The following is an 18,745-nucleotide window of genomic DNA, read 5'->3' on the forward strand; positions in this document are numbered from 1 at the left end:
CGGCTGAGAAGACACGAGATCCACAAAGGCAGAGCTCTTTGTCACCTGTGGCTCAGGTGACCGATGTGAGCCCACATCAGCTCAGTGGGAGAGTCTGGCCATGCCTTGGATGGGGGAGTCCTGAGGGTGTGATGACCGGGGGTGTGATGGGATGGCAGTGATGTTCTGGAGACTAACCCCTGTCTCTCAATGTAGGAGCAGCTCCGAGAGGAGGAAGGAGAAGTCCCGAGATGCAGCCAGGTGCCGGCGGAGCAAGGAAACAGAGGTCTTCTATGAGCTGGCGCATGAGCTGCCCCTGCCGCACAGCGTGAGCTCGCACCTGGACAAGGCCTCCATCATGCGGCTGGCCATCAGCTTCCTGCGCACGCACAAGCTCCTGTCCTCTGGTGAGGCCGCGAGCCCTGGGCCCCCTCCCTCTCTACCCCCCCCAACCCCCGTGTTCTCACATGCAGGAGCCAGAGCTGGAAGGCCACGGGCACAGAGCAGGGGTTTTCCTCCTCAGGAACCCCGACTCTGCACACCTTCCACCCACAGCAACGCCATCCTTAGCATTTAGTTCTCTTTTGTTGCACTTCTTTCCAGCAGTGGCCTTGGCGGTGATTACAATCATGGGCTGAAGCCCTTGGCAGCTGAGGGGACACAGAGGGCTGGGAGAGTGAGAGCGGCTGGTGCTGGCTCCCAGTTGCCATGCCCTCGGCTGGCAGATCCACTCTCCAGTCCAGGTTGGATGAATCCTTTAGGGAACATCTTAGTGTTTGTCCACCAGCCCCCTTCTCCAGAAGGCAGAGTGTGCCCATGTGACCCTTCCCTCTTACTAGCAGGATGCCAGGCAGGTTACTCAGTGCCTGTGCCCTTAGCCTCCTCATCCGTAAAAGGGGTTAGAATACTTATTGCTTGGGGTATCTTTAAGAATAAACTGAGATAATGTCTGTGAAGCACAGGCCCAGCCACACTGGGGAGCCCTGGACAGATAACCATCTCCCCTCAGAACCCACAAATTCTCACCTTCCCTGCTATCTCTGCAAGTCTCAAGGTCACGAAACGTTTTTCCCGCTCAGAGTTCATCTTCTTCAGAATACCATTTCCTGTTAGTCCAGACCAGGAGGAGGAGGCCTGGGGCTTCTGCCAATATCAGATCTGACAGATAGTCAGTCCTTTCTAGTCTGCCAGTTTTGTAAGGGAACTGGGCAGGGGGCCGCGCCCCTCTGTGCCCACCGCCCCCACCCAGCCGTGGCACCGTCAGTAGCCGCGTCCGAGGTGGTGAGCAGAGCGGGGCGGCAGGGGGAGTTCTCTCGTGCTTGGTTTTCAGTTTTCCCGAGTGAGCCGTGTACCTTGGAGCGGGGTGGACTCTGCCATCCTGTTATGCAGTGGCTATTCTGGGAAGGAAACCCAGAACAGAGGGAATCCAGTGTGAGGCGGGGAGGCCGGAGCGCCATGTGCTATTCTGGGCCCAGGAGCACAGGAAGGATATGGGGGGAAGACTCAGAAAATAGGATGATAGCGCAGTGGGTCCAGGGGTTGGAGGGCTAACCCTGGCCTGAAAATCTAAAGCATCTCAGAAAAGAGCAGACAGGAGGGAGAGAACCCAGGGTGAAATCTTGCTCTCAAAATACTTTGAAAGAAACAGTGCAAGGCGATGGCAGGCGTGGTGTCATAGATGCTGCAGAGAAAGGGAACCATGGACTGACGTCCAAGAAGGGCCTGGAGATGCCATTGCTGGGCGTGGGGTACCTGTTCCCTTTAAAGAAGCATGTCCTCTAGGACAGATGAGGGCCATGTCTGGCCATGTCGGAGTCATCTTTCCATTTGCACAGAACAGGGGGTGGAGGACTTAAGGACTAAACGGAGACCCCTTCCCCACACCCAGAAGCATCTTGTCTTTCCTGTTCCAGTACTTGAAATTCCACGCTGAGACATGAAATGAAATTCCACTTTTAGACACTGATTTCTTTGGGTTCATCACTACTTCCTTTCACCACCATCACCCCTGTTCCTTCACCAACAGGGGTCCCCAAAAGGAGTAATTCATTAATCCTGAGACAGCTCTCTGAATTTGGGCTTGGAGGATGTTTCTGCTCATTTCACAGATGATTAGAAGTGAGGCACAGAAAAGTTAACTTTGCTGCAAAGGCACACATTTAGCACCTGGAGTTCAAGTCCTTTTGAATCCAGTGGAACAGAGACACGGAGGGCAGGAGCATTCTGCAGACTTGGTCGTCATCACCTGAAGATGTGGATGGGGCCTGGTGATTGGGGAGAAAGGGGGTCTTCCTTGATGGGGAACCAAAGTTAAACAGAGGCATCGGGGGCTGGCTCTGAGCAGTGGGGTCTGTAGGAGGTCCTTACACACTCAGTGGCTGTTTCTACCCTGCTCTTGGTGCGCGGCCTTGGGTTTCCAAGCTCTCCCGTGCATAGCCACCCCACCCCATCAGTGGTTCAGGGTTGGCTTGGACAGGACACGTATCAGAGGCTCTGAGCATGTCTGCCTGCAAGTGTGCTGGCGAGAGCCCCCTGTGGGCCAGACACACCTGGGGAGATGGGACCGGAGTGGCCACAGCAAGACCTCACATATCCCTGCCCAGGGCCTGTTGCAAGTTGTGGACGCAAAGTGCCTGCCCTCTGGCTGGGCTTTTCCCCGGACCCACTGGAGCACTCAGCATGTTGGCTCTGGTCCTCTCGGTCCGGAGGAAAGAAATGACAGAAAAGGATAAAAAGTGTCCACATTTGGTCATCTGATCTGGGTGTCCTTGAAGGAGCAGTTCTCATAAAACATGCATCACCCGAGGGAGGAGGTGATGGATGGCTCTCTGTGCTTCCTCTTCCACGTTGCTGCCACACACTCTTTAGACCAGTTATTGACGTTGTTTTTAGGAATTGTATGCGAGACAATCTTAATCATATTTTGCTTGTTTAAAACATGCAGCTCAACGAAAAGATGTACAGGATTTGTGGGCAGTTAGACCTGCCCTAGAACCTCAGTCAGGCTGCCTTCCTTCTCTGCAGCCTTGTGAAAACCTCCTTACCACCCTCCAGCTCACTTTCTCCGCTGCACAAAGCGGCTGCCAGTACTCACTTGCAGTGCCATCCAAGGATGTTGGATGTTAAAATCCTTATCCTCTTGCTGCCATGTATTAGGCTCTCGATAAGTTACAGCCTAGCGATAAAACCAACTATGATCAAGTAAATAGATTTATAAGTATAGGTTTTTGGGGGAAAATGATGTAAATGAAAACCCAGTGTAAACCCTTACTGTCCTTTTACTACCTTCTAGCAATTTCTAGCAAAATGCAGAGTTGCCAAGCCTTCCTAAGTCAAAATAAACCACAGATCCATGATGGAAGCATTTCTAACAAAGGTGAGCGTCGATGTTGGCTCCCTTATGATAGGAAATAGCTGGTTGCATACCTCAGAGTTCAAAAGGCTAAAAAAGACCAGGTTTTGCTTTAGAGAAGTTTCTTCTTTACTTAGTAACACGTTTCCCTTTGATTTTCACAGTAGGCTGTTCTGTGTGGGAATGTTGGAGAGGAAACCTCAGCGCTGAGAAATTCAGGCTGGGAGTCTCGGCGGCCGATTGAGATTTGTATCACAGGAAGCAAACTGAAACAATAGCTTTATGATATTAGCTTCCACGCTGGGCTGAGAACAGAACACATTCTGACGGGAACATCAGTGGAAATGCCACTTGATTGTCTTAAATCCTCTTTCAAGAGGAGCCCCACAAACTGTACCCAAATGAGGGTCACTCCTGCATTTGAAGGGCCTTCAACAGCAGTAAATATGCAAAACTGGCTTTTCACTATGAAATTGATTTTTGACTCCCCCCACACACACTTGTGAGGAAAAAATCAAATTCATTTGACACAAGAGCTAGAGATCAATGTGAAGCAAGATTTCTAAGACAAATGTCAGGTTTATGATTAATTCATTGGCAGTTGCTTAGTGAAGACATCACTCTTAATAAGAGATGATGATTTCCTCCTCTCTAGACTACCAAGGGAAAGGCATTAAAATGTGGACAAGTGATTTTAGCTTTTTACCATGACCTTCTTGTGCAGGAAAAAGTGAGAGCAGAGGTAAAATTGGGGAGGCAGCTACGGTTTCTGGTGCCTTCTTTTGTCCCTCTTTCAGACTTCTTTTCCCAGGCTTTCATCCCTACTTTCTTTCTGTCTCACCCCGTATCCCACCCACCCTCCAAACCAAGGCCTCTTTCTGTCCTGTTGGAGAAGAGCTGAATGGTTGATTCACGCCAGGATCTTGATCGCTGAGAGCCCCTAGTGTACAGTCTGTTCTAGAGATACTTTGTTCAGATCATTCCCTTAGCTTAAAGTTGATAAGTCTGGTCCGTCAGCAGGTGTTTGCTGCCCAGCCCTGTGCTGTATGTTATGAGGGGTCATATAGAGAGGTAAGACAGGACAGTAAGTCGTGTACGGGACAGAGAAATGCATTTCTAATGGTGGACTTTCAAGGCCCTTTGGGAGGCCCACAGGTCAGATAAAACGCAGTGCCCTCTGCCAAAGATGTGAGGGTAACCCCAGCCTACTACCTGGTGATGGTGGCGTTTAGAGGTGGGGCTGATGGCCAGGTAAGCCATTCAAAACTAGTTTCCTCATGGCTTGACTGGGCTGCCTTTGCAGTCAGCACATCCAGGGCCCAGTGGAGTCATGGGTCTCTGGGCCCAGCAGAGCCCGAGGAGAAGAATCAGTGTAAAAGGGAAGCCCCTTCGCTAATAACTAAGGAGTGACTGCCCGCCAAGCACATATGCCCCAGGAGGATCACATCAGAGTGGCTTGGGGACCAGTCAGAACACTCGGAACTTCTCAGGGTAGGAACAGAGGGAAAAGAGCCTTGGCGCCCTGCGCGGCAGCGCCTGTGGTGGCCTGCCTGGCCCCGGGGGCCCGGTCAGGAGCGTCTGCCCCACCACTGCCTGCTCACCCCAGATGCCCAGCTCCTGCTGCCCCCCCCACCCCCCGCCCCAGGTCCAACCCCACCCAGGCCGTGCTGCCTGAAGGAAATGCGCGGTGCTCCGGAAAAAGTGCTCCGAAACCTCAGCCCGCGCATATCCTGGCTGTGGGGAGTCATCAAAGCCTGTTTACCGGGGCTATTTTTAGCTTGAAAGAATCTTGTTGTGCTCTCGGGTGCAGCGTACTGAGTCTCTGCAGAGTGCCTCTGATCTGCATGACCCGCTCCTCTTCTCGGGGGTCAGACCCTGAAGGGTCCTGGGAAGCAAGTAACTGAGACCCGGAGCCCAGGGCTATTTAAAGAGTCCACTGAGGGTTTATCAAGCACCTACTGTGTACTCCTCTTCATTGGGCACCCAGGGTTTCTTCCGGATTGTTGTGCAACTTTACGGCGGCTTATCTGTCTCTTCCCCACTGGTCTGTAGATTCCTCTGGGGAAAGGATGCTCTTACACCTGACTTTCCCGAGGACAGGGCTGAGCACCCAGTAAGTGACACTTGCTGACAGATGGCCTGACTTCGTGCCCAGCATGGGGCAGACATGTGGCAGGAGTGTGATAGCTGCATTGTGGGCGAGTGAATTGTCTGTGTGCCCAGCACTGAGTCAGAGTTTGTGATCCCCTCAGGAGGCCTGATGCTCCCACGAGAGGTAAAGGGGAAAGGCAGGGCCGTCTTCAGCCAGGTGACGTGCCTGGGGCCCCAGCCCCTCCGGTAAAGTGCTGCCTCCGGCCCCGCAGCTTCAACCCTCAGCTCCAAGCTGACAGCAAGCTGGCCAGGTTCCGTCCGAACTCCCGCGGAGGATAGGCAGGTGCTGCAGGAGCAAATGGTTCCACAGAGGAAAGAGGCCCCGTTGTTTCCAGGTCCCCATGGGGCTGGCCTGCTGGCTTCCTGGTCCCCCAGCCATTGTGACTTTAGTCCCAAGATGCTCTGTTTCCATTTGTGAGCTCTGTGCACCTCTCTCCCTCCCTCCTGGAGTCCAGCTGGCCAGCTGTTGCAGCCAATTTCACCACCTCCTGGAAGCAAGTGTACTGGGCACGGATGGAAACCAGTTTGGCTGTGCTGGAACTGTTAAAAACAGGAAACTTTAAGCAGAACGATTTCCTCTGGGCCTAGCTAACCCAAATCAGGTTGTCTTGGGATGACTCCAGATTTTGAAGTCAGTGTTGCCACTGAGATCAAAGAAATTGAAGAGAAGAAAAATCTTCTCACTAGGCCAGGAATCACAGGACTGGCCTCTGCTGTCTGGAGAAGGCGCTCACCTGTCTGGTGTGATTTTTAACAGTGCTGAAAATCTCTCCTTATGTCCCCCAAATAGGTCACCACTTGCCAAAACATGTTGATTTTCCCAGCATTTCTAAGTCACTTCAGTCGTGTCCGACTCTGTGCGATCCCATAAATGGCAGCCCACCAGGCTCCCCCATCCCTGGGATTCTCCAGGCAAGAACACTGGAGTGGGTTGCCATTTACTTCTCCAATGCCATTTACTTCTCCAAAGTGAAAGTGAAGTCGCTCAGTCGTGTCTGACTCTTAGCGACCCCATGGACTGCAGCCTACCGCAGGCTTCTCCGTCCATGAGATTTTCCAGGCAAGAGTACTAGAGTGGGGTGCCATTGCCTTCTCTGTTTCCCAGCATTAGGGTGGCTTATAGGACTTTAAGTTAAGGCAGTGATGGTCTCCACCTTTGGTCACCAGCATTCACATCATATGAAAATTTGTTAGAAAAGCAGATTCTCAGCCCTCAGCCTGCATGCGTGCATGCTCACTCAGTCGTGTCTGACTCTGTGACCCCATTGACTGTAGCCCACAGGACTCCTCTGTCCATGGGATATCCCAGGCAAGAATACTAGAATGGGTTGCCATTTCCTCCTTCAGGGGATCTTCCCAACTCAGGGACTGAACCTGTGTCTTCTGCATTGGCAGGTGGATTCTTTACCACTGAGCCACCCGGGAAGCCCTGCCCCCAACCTGAGACCTACTGAATCAGGAATGCTGGGCACAGGGCCCATCCAGGGCTGGCTCTATGACTCTGTGACTCTGCGGTCCCATGGAGACTTCCACCATTAGAAAGGCCCTGGGCATGGTTTGATGTTTCAGTGAGAGAGCTCACATTTTTACTTTGCTCTGGTCTCAGAAATCCTTGTTTTAGCAAGTCCTCCAGTGGTCCTGGTGCTTGCTGCATTTTGACGGCACTAGATAAAGTCGTGGTCTCTTCTGAAGCCCCTGTTTAAATTTAAGTGTTAACCAGGAGTGTGAACATTGGCCACGGCACCACCCACACCTAGAACTTTGCTTCATTATCATCAGTTCGGCTAACCAGTTGGTTGGCAGGGACCCTAAGCAGGGATCAGGTATGGGCATGTGTATGGTAAAAAGGCCATTCCCAGTCTCCCATCCCATAGGCTAGCTGCCTGAATCAGGGTATGAAGAGGAAAGAATTTCCCTCATTTTGTTCTACCATTTTAGCAAAACAGAGGGAAGTCACTAGGATAACACTCTATATATGGCCCAGCTCTTGGCTCTGAAGGGTGGCCTGTCCCTGGACAGCATCAGTGACCCCGGCACATTCACTGATGCTGTGTCCTGAAGGTGGCTGGTCCCCAGGGATGCCACAGAAGCCCCTTGGTAGGAACATCTCCTAATTTGGATTTGTTCTTCTGGAGGAATAACAGTGTATGGCCCAGAGCTTAAATTTAGTGGCTGAAGGGAAAAGAGAACCAAATAAATCCAGTGCCCTTGCAGGAAGGCCCTTAAACCTTATTGCACAGCATCCACATATCTCTTGCCTTCAATTGCATTTTATATTCCCTCCAATAGTCTCAGTTTGAATGACTTCTTTTTTAGTTAAGTGAATATTAACTTTCGTAAGTGACAAATTATTCTATGATCCTCTCGTTCTGTAAATTAAGGTAAGCACACTTGGCTTGATGTTTGTAGTGGACGAATACAAGTTTTTATAAGTAAATGTATGTTTGCAGTTAAATAATGAGCTAGGAGAACCAGGGCTGAACTAAAGTCTGTGGTCTGAGCAATAACAACCAAGGGTCTGGGGCCTGAGAGCTTTATTCGCTGGGGCCAGAGTTGAGGCTACATTTTGCAGACAGCAGAGGTCTACTTGATAGGCCAGGGCCCCCCAGAGTGGTTGGGGAGTGGATGCCTTCCTCGGTTGCCCCTAGCAACCACCTCCACAGCCTGCCACTAACACAGCAGCCTCCTCCTGTGGCTTCACACCTCTGATCCTCACTGTCTCCAAATCACCTCGCATGCCATTGCCGGACGAATCTCCCCAAAGCAATGGTCTGAGATGCCGCTCCTCCAGGCTGCTGGACTCACGAGCCCAGTCGATGAGCCTGGGGCACAGACCCTTCTCCTTCCGCCGGGTGGACCTGTTCTCATCCCCGGAGAGTTCCTTCCAGGCTCTGCCTCCTCCGTGCTTTCCAGTGTCTGCCCAAGCCAGTAGGCCCAGAAAGCCCTACTTTCATTTAACAGAGTGAGATACTTGCTTTTCATGAGTCTCTTCAAATGCCTTTCTTTCAACAGTTGTCTCTGACCACTTCAAAGAGACCCCCTCTTCCTGTGAACCCTTCAGCACTGACTGTCTATATTCCTCTTAGGCACCCACCTCTGTCACCCTGAATTTTTTACTTAGATTTGTGGCTTAGTGTACCACCCAGCCCCCATTCAGGTTCTGAGCAATTTGAAGACACTGACAGTGTTGTAGAAGGAGCCAGAGAGGGAGAGAATTCATGCTAGTCGGCATGTTTTAGGCATTCTCCATACTTACCTAATCCTTACAAGAGATGGGCATTATTATCTGCATTTAGCTGACGAGGAAACTGATATTCAAAAAGGTTTTCACTTACTCTTTGTTATGTCAGTTAGAGCCATAACCTAATAGGAGCAATAGAGTCAGTGGTTATTGGACTCCAAAGCCGATGAATGGTTAGGAGTGTGGTTTCTGGATTCGTCTGCCTGAGTCCACAACCTTTATAACCTTGGGCAAATGACTTAATCTCTCTAGGCCTCATCTGTAAGATAAGACAAAAAACAGTAGGACCTACCCCACAGGTGTTTTGAAGATTACATAGCATTCTCAGTGATTGGCTCATATGCTGTCATTGCTCAACATCCATTAGGGAAAATGACTGTCCCGACTACTCCTGTAACTGCCTTGACATCAGTGACCCACAAGTACAGTGCCACAACTGTACTGCCTGTGAAGCCCCCAGCAGGGTGTCCTCCGTGCAGTGGTGCTCATCAGATGCCTGCTCCTTGGGCATGTGACGGACACTTAGGTGGTTGGCAGTGTGTGTTTCCAGAAAAATCCATCTGATGCCTTTGAGCCATCCCTGGAAGACACCCATGCATGCCAGTCACATCTGCTTTAACCCCACATTGATGCAAACTGTTCAACCCCACCCCTGTCTTTCCAGTTTGCTCTGAAAATGAATCTGAAGCCGATGCTGACCAGCAGATGGACAACTTATATCTGAAAGCCTTGGAGGGTTTCATTGCCGTGGTGACCCAAGATGGTGACATGATCTTTCTGTCGGAGAACATCAGCAAGTTCATGGGACTCACACAGGTGACACCCTCCTTGGGCTCCTTCAAAAAGGGAAAATGTTTCCATTTGGGGGTAGAAATTAGTGGAAGATTCTGATCACCTCCCTCCTGACCTTTCCCTGCATGCACCCACTCTCCTCCTCTCTGATCTCAAGCCTCAAACCTTAGAAATAACTTAGAGCCCCTGGCATTGGGCTAGCATTGCCAATGGCCATCCTGGCAGACAGCTCTGCCAGCTGGATTGCAGGCCCACCCTTGTCAGTCAAGTCAGTCATGACCTCTGTTACACCTGTGTGTCTGTGGATCTGCCGAGTGGAATATGAGAAGGTCTGACTCAGCCTCCTCCCTCTCTCCAAACCTGCAAGGGGACCCAGCCTCCTCTTGGAGACTTCTTTAGTGTCAGGAATAATGAGCCCAACCTTGTTTTTTGAAACAGGTCGAGTTAACAGGACACAGTATCTTTGACTTCACTCATCCCTGTGACCATGAGGAGATCCGTGAGAACTTGAGTCTCAAAAATGGTAAGGTATTCTTCGGTGTGTTTCTTTCCTTCTTAACACCACGTGGGGAAGGGACCTGCCTCCCCTTTGTGTACTAATATAGGATGGATAGATCATGGCCATCATGATCCAGAAAAAACAGACACCCATAGAAAATCCAGCAGGACTTCGGAGACGAGATCGAGGGCCCTGGAAGGACCTCGTACTCAGAATTATCTTTTGCTGGCTCTTGTGGTGCCTGAGATCACACTCCTAGGGCATTCCTGTGGGTTAGGACACCATCTCCAGGAGGTTTCATCACCTGAGTGTCCAGCATCTTTTCCGAATGACACCATCCTAACCAATAAGCTTGTCTGTGCCAAAATGTTCATGGGAACTGTTGCAGCTGGCCGTGTGATGGTTGTGTAACAGACTGCCCAAACATAGTGGGTTAAACAGTCCTTTTATTGTCGCTCATGATTCGGTGGGTTCTATGGGTGGTTCTTATGCTCCATGTGATGTCGGGGGCTTACCCACACCTCTGGGACCTTGTGGTGTAGCTAGAGGCTGGAGCTCTCTCTCACTCCATAAGGTATCGGAGCCTCTTCCTCTCCACATGGTCTCTCCAGGGTAGCCAGACTTCTTATATTTATATTATTAGCTCCCTTTTGGGAAGCTCAGGACCCCCCAAAAGTGCAAAAGTAGAAGCTGCCAGGCCCTTTGAAGGCTTAGTCCTGAAACTGGTACAGTGCCACTCTTTGGTTAAAGTGAGTTACAGACCTGGCCCATTCACTGTGGGAGGGGGCTGTACCAGGCCCTGAATGCTGTGAGACGTGGCTCACTGGGGCCACCTTTAGAGACTGGCTACCACCAGAGCCAAGGAAGGAGTCTGGTCCCCGGGTGATAAAAAATGGAACAGGCGGCTTTGATGGAGCAAGTCTGAAAGGTGGTGTGCACCACACTCTACCTGCGGGGGCTCCAGCAGGTGCCAGTGGATGGAAGGGCCCATACGAGCAGAAAGCACTTTTCAGGGACAGTCGGAGCTGGCTGGTTCATCTCTTGTAACTGGGGACAGTCGCGCAAAAGCTCTAATGGGCATATTGTCAAGTGGACTGAAGCTTTAAGAAAAAGGGAACTCAATGGCTTTCAAGGTCCCTTCTGAACCTGAGAGTCAGTCTCTGCCCTGCACAGATTGTACCGAGTCTAACATCCCTTTCTACAGCTCTCACCTGTCACTGACATGGAGCGTGTACTATCTAACCTGAATGACAGAGGCAAGGCGGCCGTATGAAGCCTACGAGGTTTTGCTCTTGTTGTCACACATGCTGAAAAAGCATACATTTCATTAGCCTACTTCTAGCCTTGTTACCACCTGAGCCTGCAGAGTGCAGGATTCCCACCTCCTCCCCCGAGCCCCGCCACCCCCTCCTCCCGCAGCCCCTCTGCTCTCCCTCCTGAAGGCCACCTGGCTCTGGTCAGGCGCAGGCTGGGGAGCTCTCAGGGCTGCGCACTGTCTTCTCTGTGTTGCTGAGAAAGTCTTGTTTAGTTCTGTGAGAAAAAGGCTGCCAGACCTTCTGAATCCCTTCCTAAAACAGGCACTGGAAGCCTGAGAAAACCCCAAAGTCTCTTATTTCTTCTCTACCCTGGAAACCCTTGGGTTCTTGGTCTCAGTTCAACCTCTGACCTTGCCTCAGTCTGATCATACAACTTGAACGAAGTCCCTTCATCGCTCTGTTCCTGGGAATCTTTCTCTTCAAAGTGACAGTGTTGGGCCAGGCAAAGTCCAGGACCTTTCGCTCTCCAGGGCTGTGACTCAGCATGACGCTACTCTGTTGATCTGTGTAGAATGTTGGGTCTCTCGGTCCCTGTGTTGAGGACTTGGGATCAAAATCAGTGAATCAGCAAAGGCTTTGAAGGCGCCGACCTGAGTGGACTCGTGATCTATAAGCAAAGGGTTAGTGTGAGCACCCAGAGGCAGATAAGGCCGTAAGGCTGCTTGTGGAAAGCTTTGAAGGCCGGCAATTGAGCCTTGAACTTCATCCTGTAGACAGAGGGGGGCTGTTGGAAGTTTTTGAGCAGAGATAGGGGTAATCTGATTGGAGCTGTGTTCAGAGAGATTAACCAAATGACAGGATGGGGAAAATCCCAACGTTAACACGTTAGGAGGCCACAACCATAACCCATGCCACAGCCACAGATGGGTCCCTCCTGCCCACTGCTGCACAGCACCTGAGCTGGTCCTGATAGTGCGTCCGGACCCCAAGATACAAGAACATCTCATGACGTGCAAACGCCACCTATGGAAGCTAGAATTGTGCAAAACATCATTGAGTATGGGAGAGATGATTCTGTGATTGTGATGGGGAAGAATACCCTCTCATAAGAAAAAGAAAAAGATTCACTATCTGGCCTGTTACTTAGTGGGCTCTCTTTTGATGTTTATGACAGATTAAAAAGTGCCACAATTCATTTGACACAGTGATTTGGGGCTGTGTCACTCAAGTCACTGACCCCTGGGGGTTTCAGTCCTGAGGCTATGCCCAGAGGGAGGGTGTGACTATTAGAAACAAAGCTCTGGGTTGTTCTGAGATGCTGGGTAGCAGGGCAGGAGTATACCTTGGAAGGTCCCAAATGGCAGAATTTAGACATGGACAGGGGGACACCTCTGGGGTTTACTGCATTCATCACTTTTTTTTTTCCAGTGGGAGAAGTTCTGAGTGGGCAGGTTATTTGGAGACCATAAGGAAGGAAGCAATCTTGTTTGTCTTGGTGATTTATTTAATTCTGGCCGAGAAGGGATATGATCCATACTGAGTTAATCCTCAAGGTGAACTTGCTCACTACAAGAGACTTGGACCAGCAGTGTTCCATGAGCCTTGACCTGTGTCACTTTGGGAAGGGAGCGCATGGTGTGGGATCCTGAACACAGCCACTGTGGGTTAACAGTAGGGCACTGGAGGGACAGGAATGGGGGAAAGACAGGGGCGTCTAAGGGAAATTTCCCACCTGAGAGGTTAATCCCCTTGGAGCGATTGTGATCTTGCTTGGATGGTCCTTTTCGAATTCCTTCTATGGGGCCCACCCAGGGGAGAGGTTTGCTGAGATCATGGCCGATGGTCACTCATCACCTGACCACTCTGCAGTGTGAGGTGCAGTGGGAAATAAAACAGTGGAATAGCCCCGACCCTTCAGGAGCTCACCCTGCAGGGGGGACAGGCTGGAGATGAGGGAGCCTTGATCCACAGCCAGACAGCACAGAGCACTCAGGGCAGCTCCTCAGGGATCACACACAGACACATGCACACAGATACACAGACACACACACAGACCACACACACGGACATACACACACACGGACACACACACACACACACACACACACACACACACAGCCCTGAAAAACTTCCCTGCTTCTGACTACAAACAGAACTCACTTCAGCTGGCTCCACTACCCTTCTCCATCCAGGCTCTGGTTTTGGGAAGAAAAGCAAAGACATGTCCACAGAGCGGGACTTCTTCATGAGGATGAAGTGCACGGTCACCAACAGAGGCCGCACGGTCAACCTCAAGTCAGCCACCTGGAAGGTAGGGCGTCAGGCCTGGGTCTGGAGTCCCGGGGTGCCCCCGCCCCTCCCCCGCCCCATGTCTGACCCTCCGCGGCTGGTCTCCAGGTCTTGCACTGCACGGGCCAGGTGAAGGTCTACAACAACTGCCCCCCTCACAGCAGTCTCTGCGGCTGCAAGGAGCCGCTGCTATCCTGCCTCATCATCATGTGTGAGCCGATCCAGCACCCATCCCACATGGACATCCCACTGGACAGCAAGACCTTCCTGAGCCGCCACAGTATGGACATGAAGTTCACCTACTGCGACGACAGGTGGGGCCCGGCGGGGAGTGTGTGTGCGCACGCGCGTGTGGTTGTGCCTGTGGTCAGGGGGCGGGTCTGCGGCAGACACGTTGTATTGTTGGGGGCAGGTCACAGTTTCATCCCACCAGTGCTGCCAAGGGTCATACTGGACCCCGTTGTCACCCCAGAGCTGTTCTAGATCTCCAAGCCTCTCTCCACTCCACTCGCCGGGAAAAGAGGGTCTAGAGGTCTCCATCAGCAGGGCCGAGGCCCGCTGGGAGCCCGGAAGCTGCCCTGCAGGCACGTGACTCCTGTGTGTTCTCTTCCATGAGTGAGCTCTTTCCTCAGCCTCCTCTGCTCCTCCTATGCCACCTCCATTCCAGCCAGTGTCCAGCCCTGGTTGGAAGGCTTTTTGATGATGGGAACTAAGCCAGACTCCAATCCCTGAAGCCAGGCCCAGTTGGAAAATTGTCTTACCGGAGAGTGTAGTGGTTAAGAACCTTAATGCAGTGAGATGGCCTAAGTTCCAGTCCGATAGGAAGTGTTCAGTGTTAGCTGTGATCCCCACCCTAAATTATTTCTTTATTAAAGTAGTTGAAAAAGTACCCAAGGCCACATATAAAATCCATGTCATTCCAGTTTTACCTCGAGGTGAGGATCGAAACAGGTAGGAAAAAGGTTTGAGTTGTCATGGGAGGGGTAGGAAGAACAGCTTTGACTCCTCCCTGTGCCTGGCCTGTGCCCTCCCCTCTGTGCCCGGACATTGGAAACATGGGTGGATCAGGAGGTGGAAGAAGCAAGGATGCCATGGGCAATGGCTACCATCAGGGAGGGAGGGACAGGCCAGGGGCTGGGCTGGGCCAGGCAGGCCCAGCTCAAGGAGATGCCACTGCTGCCCGCCATCTAGTGCATGATGGGATGTGCCCTTGGGGATCTCCCCACCTGACTCCAGCTTTCAGCAGTGTCCAGAGTCACCACGTTTGTCCAGAGTCATAGTTCTTGGGGCAATTCTTTGCTGCTCCAGCCATTCCACTCTCACCTTCTAGCTTTCTCCAGAAACCCTGAGATTGCAATTTCCCCTTCTCTAAAATCCACACTTACCCCACCTGTTTCGCAGAATCACTGTAAGATGACTGATGGCCATGGAAGTGCTTTGAAAAGCACAAACCCCCTAACTGATGAGATGCTTTTTGTTCCTGCTGGCATCTTGCTCCCTGTCCTTGTCCTCCCCTGAAGCTTGTCTCCCTGCTAAACTCAAGGGGCCGAAACCACTTCTGGAGATATGTAGAGGCTGGGGGCCTGGAAGGAGAGCCTACCAGCAGGAAGCCACAGACCCCAGGAGGGAGCTCCTGTTCAGCAAACCCCAGGCCCACCAACCTTTCTCTCCTCTTCTGGGTGTCCCAGGGGTGCAGGTTTCTTCATGGATGGGGCTCTACTTTCCAAGCTCTGCTGAGTCTGTCTCCCCTGATTCTGGACTCACCTGGTGTTTGCTGCTACCACTCCTTAGAACTGGACTCCAGGGCAGATTTAAGAACTCTGGTGAAAATGCCCTTGAGTCATTCCTGTCCCCTTCTGACCACCATAGTGCTGGATTCAAGGCTGTTGCAGGTAATGGGTGGTTCGAGATGCAGAAAGAAGTGCTCTAACCTCATAGGGAGAAAATATCCCATATGAAGACTGTGTCCTGGCGCTTTGGCACAGCCAGCAGTTATTATGGTTATTCATGTTGTCATTATTGTGATATGAGGATAATTAGAGAGAAAGACCATTGCAAAGGCAGGCACCCGAGAAATCCATGCTGTGTAAGGTTATTTATCAGATGCAGTCTTTGTATTCAAAGGACCATTCTGGGCAGAAGATACAGTTTTGTAATGTGCACAGCCCTAATGTGACCCCAGAAGCACTGGGGAAACCCTACTGTCCTAGAAAATAACTTCTCATCCCTAGATAACAGGAAAGAAGAAATTTTTAAGTGTTAAGACTTTGATCCTTGTTAAAGTGAAGGGAAAATTCCTCTGGAAAGAGTAATTTGAAGTTATTCCTCACTCTTTACCATGTTTTGAATGGATTTCAGGTCATTTCCTGAAAGCATCTAATCTTTGGATGAAAGGAAGAAGGGGAAATAACATGAGGAATTGGGGGGCTAACAGTGTGGAAGACCTTCCTCCCAGAAAGGAGAGGGACCCTGCACTGACTTCTTAGTTTGCTTCAGGTCTGGTAGGCAGAGTTGATCCTGACTAGAAGGAACCTGTGATTTAGGGCTTTGTGACTCAGAGTGTGGAGGGGGATATTACTTGTAAGGTTTGCTGGATATAGTGCACTTTCAGCAAAATCTTGTCTTTCAAAAACCTAATTACATGGCCCAAACTCTGAATTCAATGGTGCTGGAGAGATGGATGCAGAGGCGTTTAAAGACACAGAAGGCTGTGCCACACAGAAGTTGTGTTTAACGGATTAGGAGATTAGTTCACAAGGGCACAGACATGGCTTAGACAGTTTATAAAGTGACTATTTTAAGTCCTTAACACCTATGTGTTACGTCTCAATTGCTTTGATGAGGACTAGGATTTTTTCGTTTGGGTAGCTTATCTTGTTTTTACTTTTTGTATTGGGATGGGGAAAGGTATACACACATTCATGTTTGCTCTCTCACAGGTATGCATGCACGCGTGCACACACACACACACACACACACACACACACACACACACACACTACTCTTCCAAGATCAGTGCTTCAAAATCCAGCACTTAACGTATCATAGTAGGGGGACCAATTCATTTTAATCAGGGAATTCACTAGATTTAATGACATCTGGCACACATGAGGGTCTGTGATTTCCCACAAAGGGATTCTTTTTCCAGTGGGAAAGTTAGAAAGAATCTGGTGAAAATGTAAGGCAATTAGAACCCACAGAATCACTTCTGAGGTTGTTTGGTACTTTTTCTTAGTTGTATTGAGACCACAGACATAATCAAACAAATGAAAAAAAGAGGATCATGGAGAAAAAGAGAAGGGAGAAGACAGGAAGCAGGGAGGTGAGAAGTAAAATAGAAAAAAGAGTAATCTTACTTAACTCTCAGGTTTCCAAAATCAGTTGAACCAGAAGCAACTTGTCCTGAAAGATCTGAAATTGAATAAAGGAATGCAGATGGTTCAAAATGCATTCATCCTGCTCCTCTTAATAAAGAGTCAAGACCATACCAAGTCCTGTATTATCTGAAACAGCAAATACTGTTAGAAGAGAATTCTATAACAGTTTATGTCAGTCACATTTATTTGTATATACAATCAATTGCTCTCAATGGAGGCAGTAAAACTGAGCAGAAAGTTTAAAGAAGAATATCCTGATTATCAGTGTAATGAATTTTTCTCCATTCACAATTCATATAGTTTCCTAAAATGAGCAGCCAATTAATGAAGTGTTATTTATTGAACATCTACCATGTATCTAACTCAGTGCCATAGACTAATTCTATCAAAGAAGGAAAGAGATGATTCTTGATCTCCAAGGGTCTGGAGTTGGAGACATGAGCAACTTAATGAACCATTCACCCAAAAGGAAGACAAAAGTTGTTCCCAAGAAATTTAACTTCAAGATGGGATGGTTCTTAAATTCACATGGAGGCGCCATCTAGTGGAAAAAGAAAATAACTGAGAAAGAAGCCAAGTCATCAGGGAGAGCAGGGCAAATCTGTAATACACAAAATCCTGCTGTGACTTTGTGTGTTTTATGAGTCTTTTTGTATCTTAGAAATAAATTATAAAAGCAAATTATGTGCATAAGAGAAGTATGGGGGGGGAGTTATCATAACAGTAAAATTTCCAGATTAACAAAGAGGGTCATGTAATTTTTAAAAATAAAGAATCTGAAGACAACCCCTTTTTGTCACTGAATCAGGGCAACATAGGACGTAATAATATCAGAAGTTACAGTTTAGTGAATGCAGATGCCTACATTTCAAATTCTGTGAGTCAGATTTATGATTAACTCTTTTTCTACAATGAAGTTGGGAATGGTAATGATGATAAAAGTGAGGGATAGTTTGATAAGAGACTGTCAGTAAAATTATAGAGAGCCATGAGATGTAAAACACACATCAAAACACCTGAAAAGTGATAGTATTAATGCCCAAGAAGAAAATAGACTGACTTTGGGCAAATTAATAGTAAAAAGATTATATACTTTCATTGCATACTGAAATACATTTAACAAATTATTTTACTTTTTTTTTTTTAGAGGATAGGTAGCATCTTTAAATGCAAAGTGATCTTTTAGCTGAATATGTTACATATCATTTTTAGTTTCATAGTCTGTTCTAAATATTTTTGCAAACATAGTAGTCTTTCTCTACCGATCTTATGTAGCAGGGTATATATAATGTGTTTTTTAAGTCCTTGAGTTTAGAAGACACTTGAAATGTTCTCCTTGTGCACCTGCGTCTCTTCCAAACAATGTTCTGAAATCAGTCCTAAGAAAGACTACGCATGTTTATGAGAAATGCTTGTATATCATCCTGTCTAATCTGTTCAAAATATTCCTTGGAAGAAGCAGCTCTTTGGAATTGATTTCAAGTGTGATAGACCTCACAATTCAAAAGTTATTCATCTGCATGATTTGCCTCTCTCTTGCTACAATCCAAGGCAACTTTCCCCTTCCTGCTTGTGGGTTTCAAGGTAATGTAAGGCGGTTTCGGCATTTGGTGGCACTTAGAGTCGGTCCAGGATTGAACCAGGCGACCCTCCTATGTACACTAGGTATATATTCACCCCACCTGTAACACATAACACTGACAGGATGCAAATTGCAGAGCCAGCTGGATGTTCACTTAACCATGTCCTATTGGAGGGAAACACAAGGCAAAAATGTTGTTTAAAGCAAAGAAGATCTGGATTGAAATA

The 18,745-nt window shown here is 49.2% G+C and overlaps 1 protein-coding gene across 1 annotated transcript in view; it reads left to right on the forward strand.

Annotated features, from left to right (window-relative positions):
* EPAS1 (endothelial PAS domain protein 1) overlaps nucleotides 1-18,745 on the forward strand; it is a 92,241-nt gene that overhangs the window by 51,840 nt on the left and 21,656 nt on the right. The window contains exons 2-6 of the mRNA XM_006054785.4: nucleotides 196-386; nucleotides 9,388-9,539; nucleotides 9,954-10,038; nucleotides 13,463-13,581; nucleotides 13,668-13,873. Of these exons, the coding sequence (XP_006054847.1) occupies nucleotides 196-386; nucleotides 9,388-9,539; nucleotides 9,954-10,038; nucleotides 13,463-13,581; nucleotides 13,668-13,873 (753 nt within the window). The remainder of the gene's footprint in view (nucleotides 1-195; nucleotides 387-9,387; nucleotides 9,540-9,953; nucleotides 10,039-13,462; nucleotides 13,582-13,667; nucleotides 13,874-18,745) is intronic.

Source organism: Bubalus bubalis, chromosome 12, assembly GCF_019923935.1.
Source record: "Bubalus bubalis isolate 160015118507 breed Murrah chromosome 12, NDDB_SH_1, whole genome shotgun sequence".
Taxonomy (NCBI): domain Eukaryota; kingdom Metazoa; phylum Chordata; class Mammalia; order Artiodactyla; family Bovidae; genus Bubalus; species Bubalus bubalis.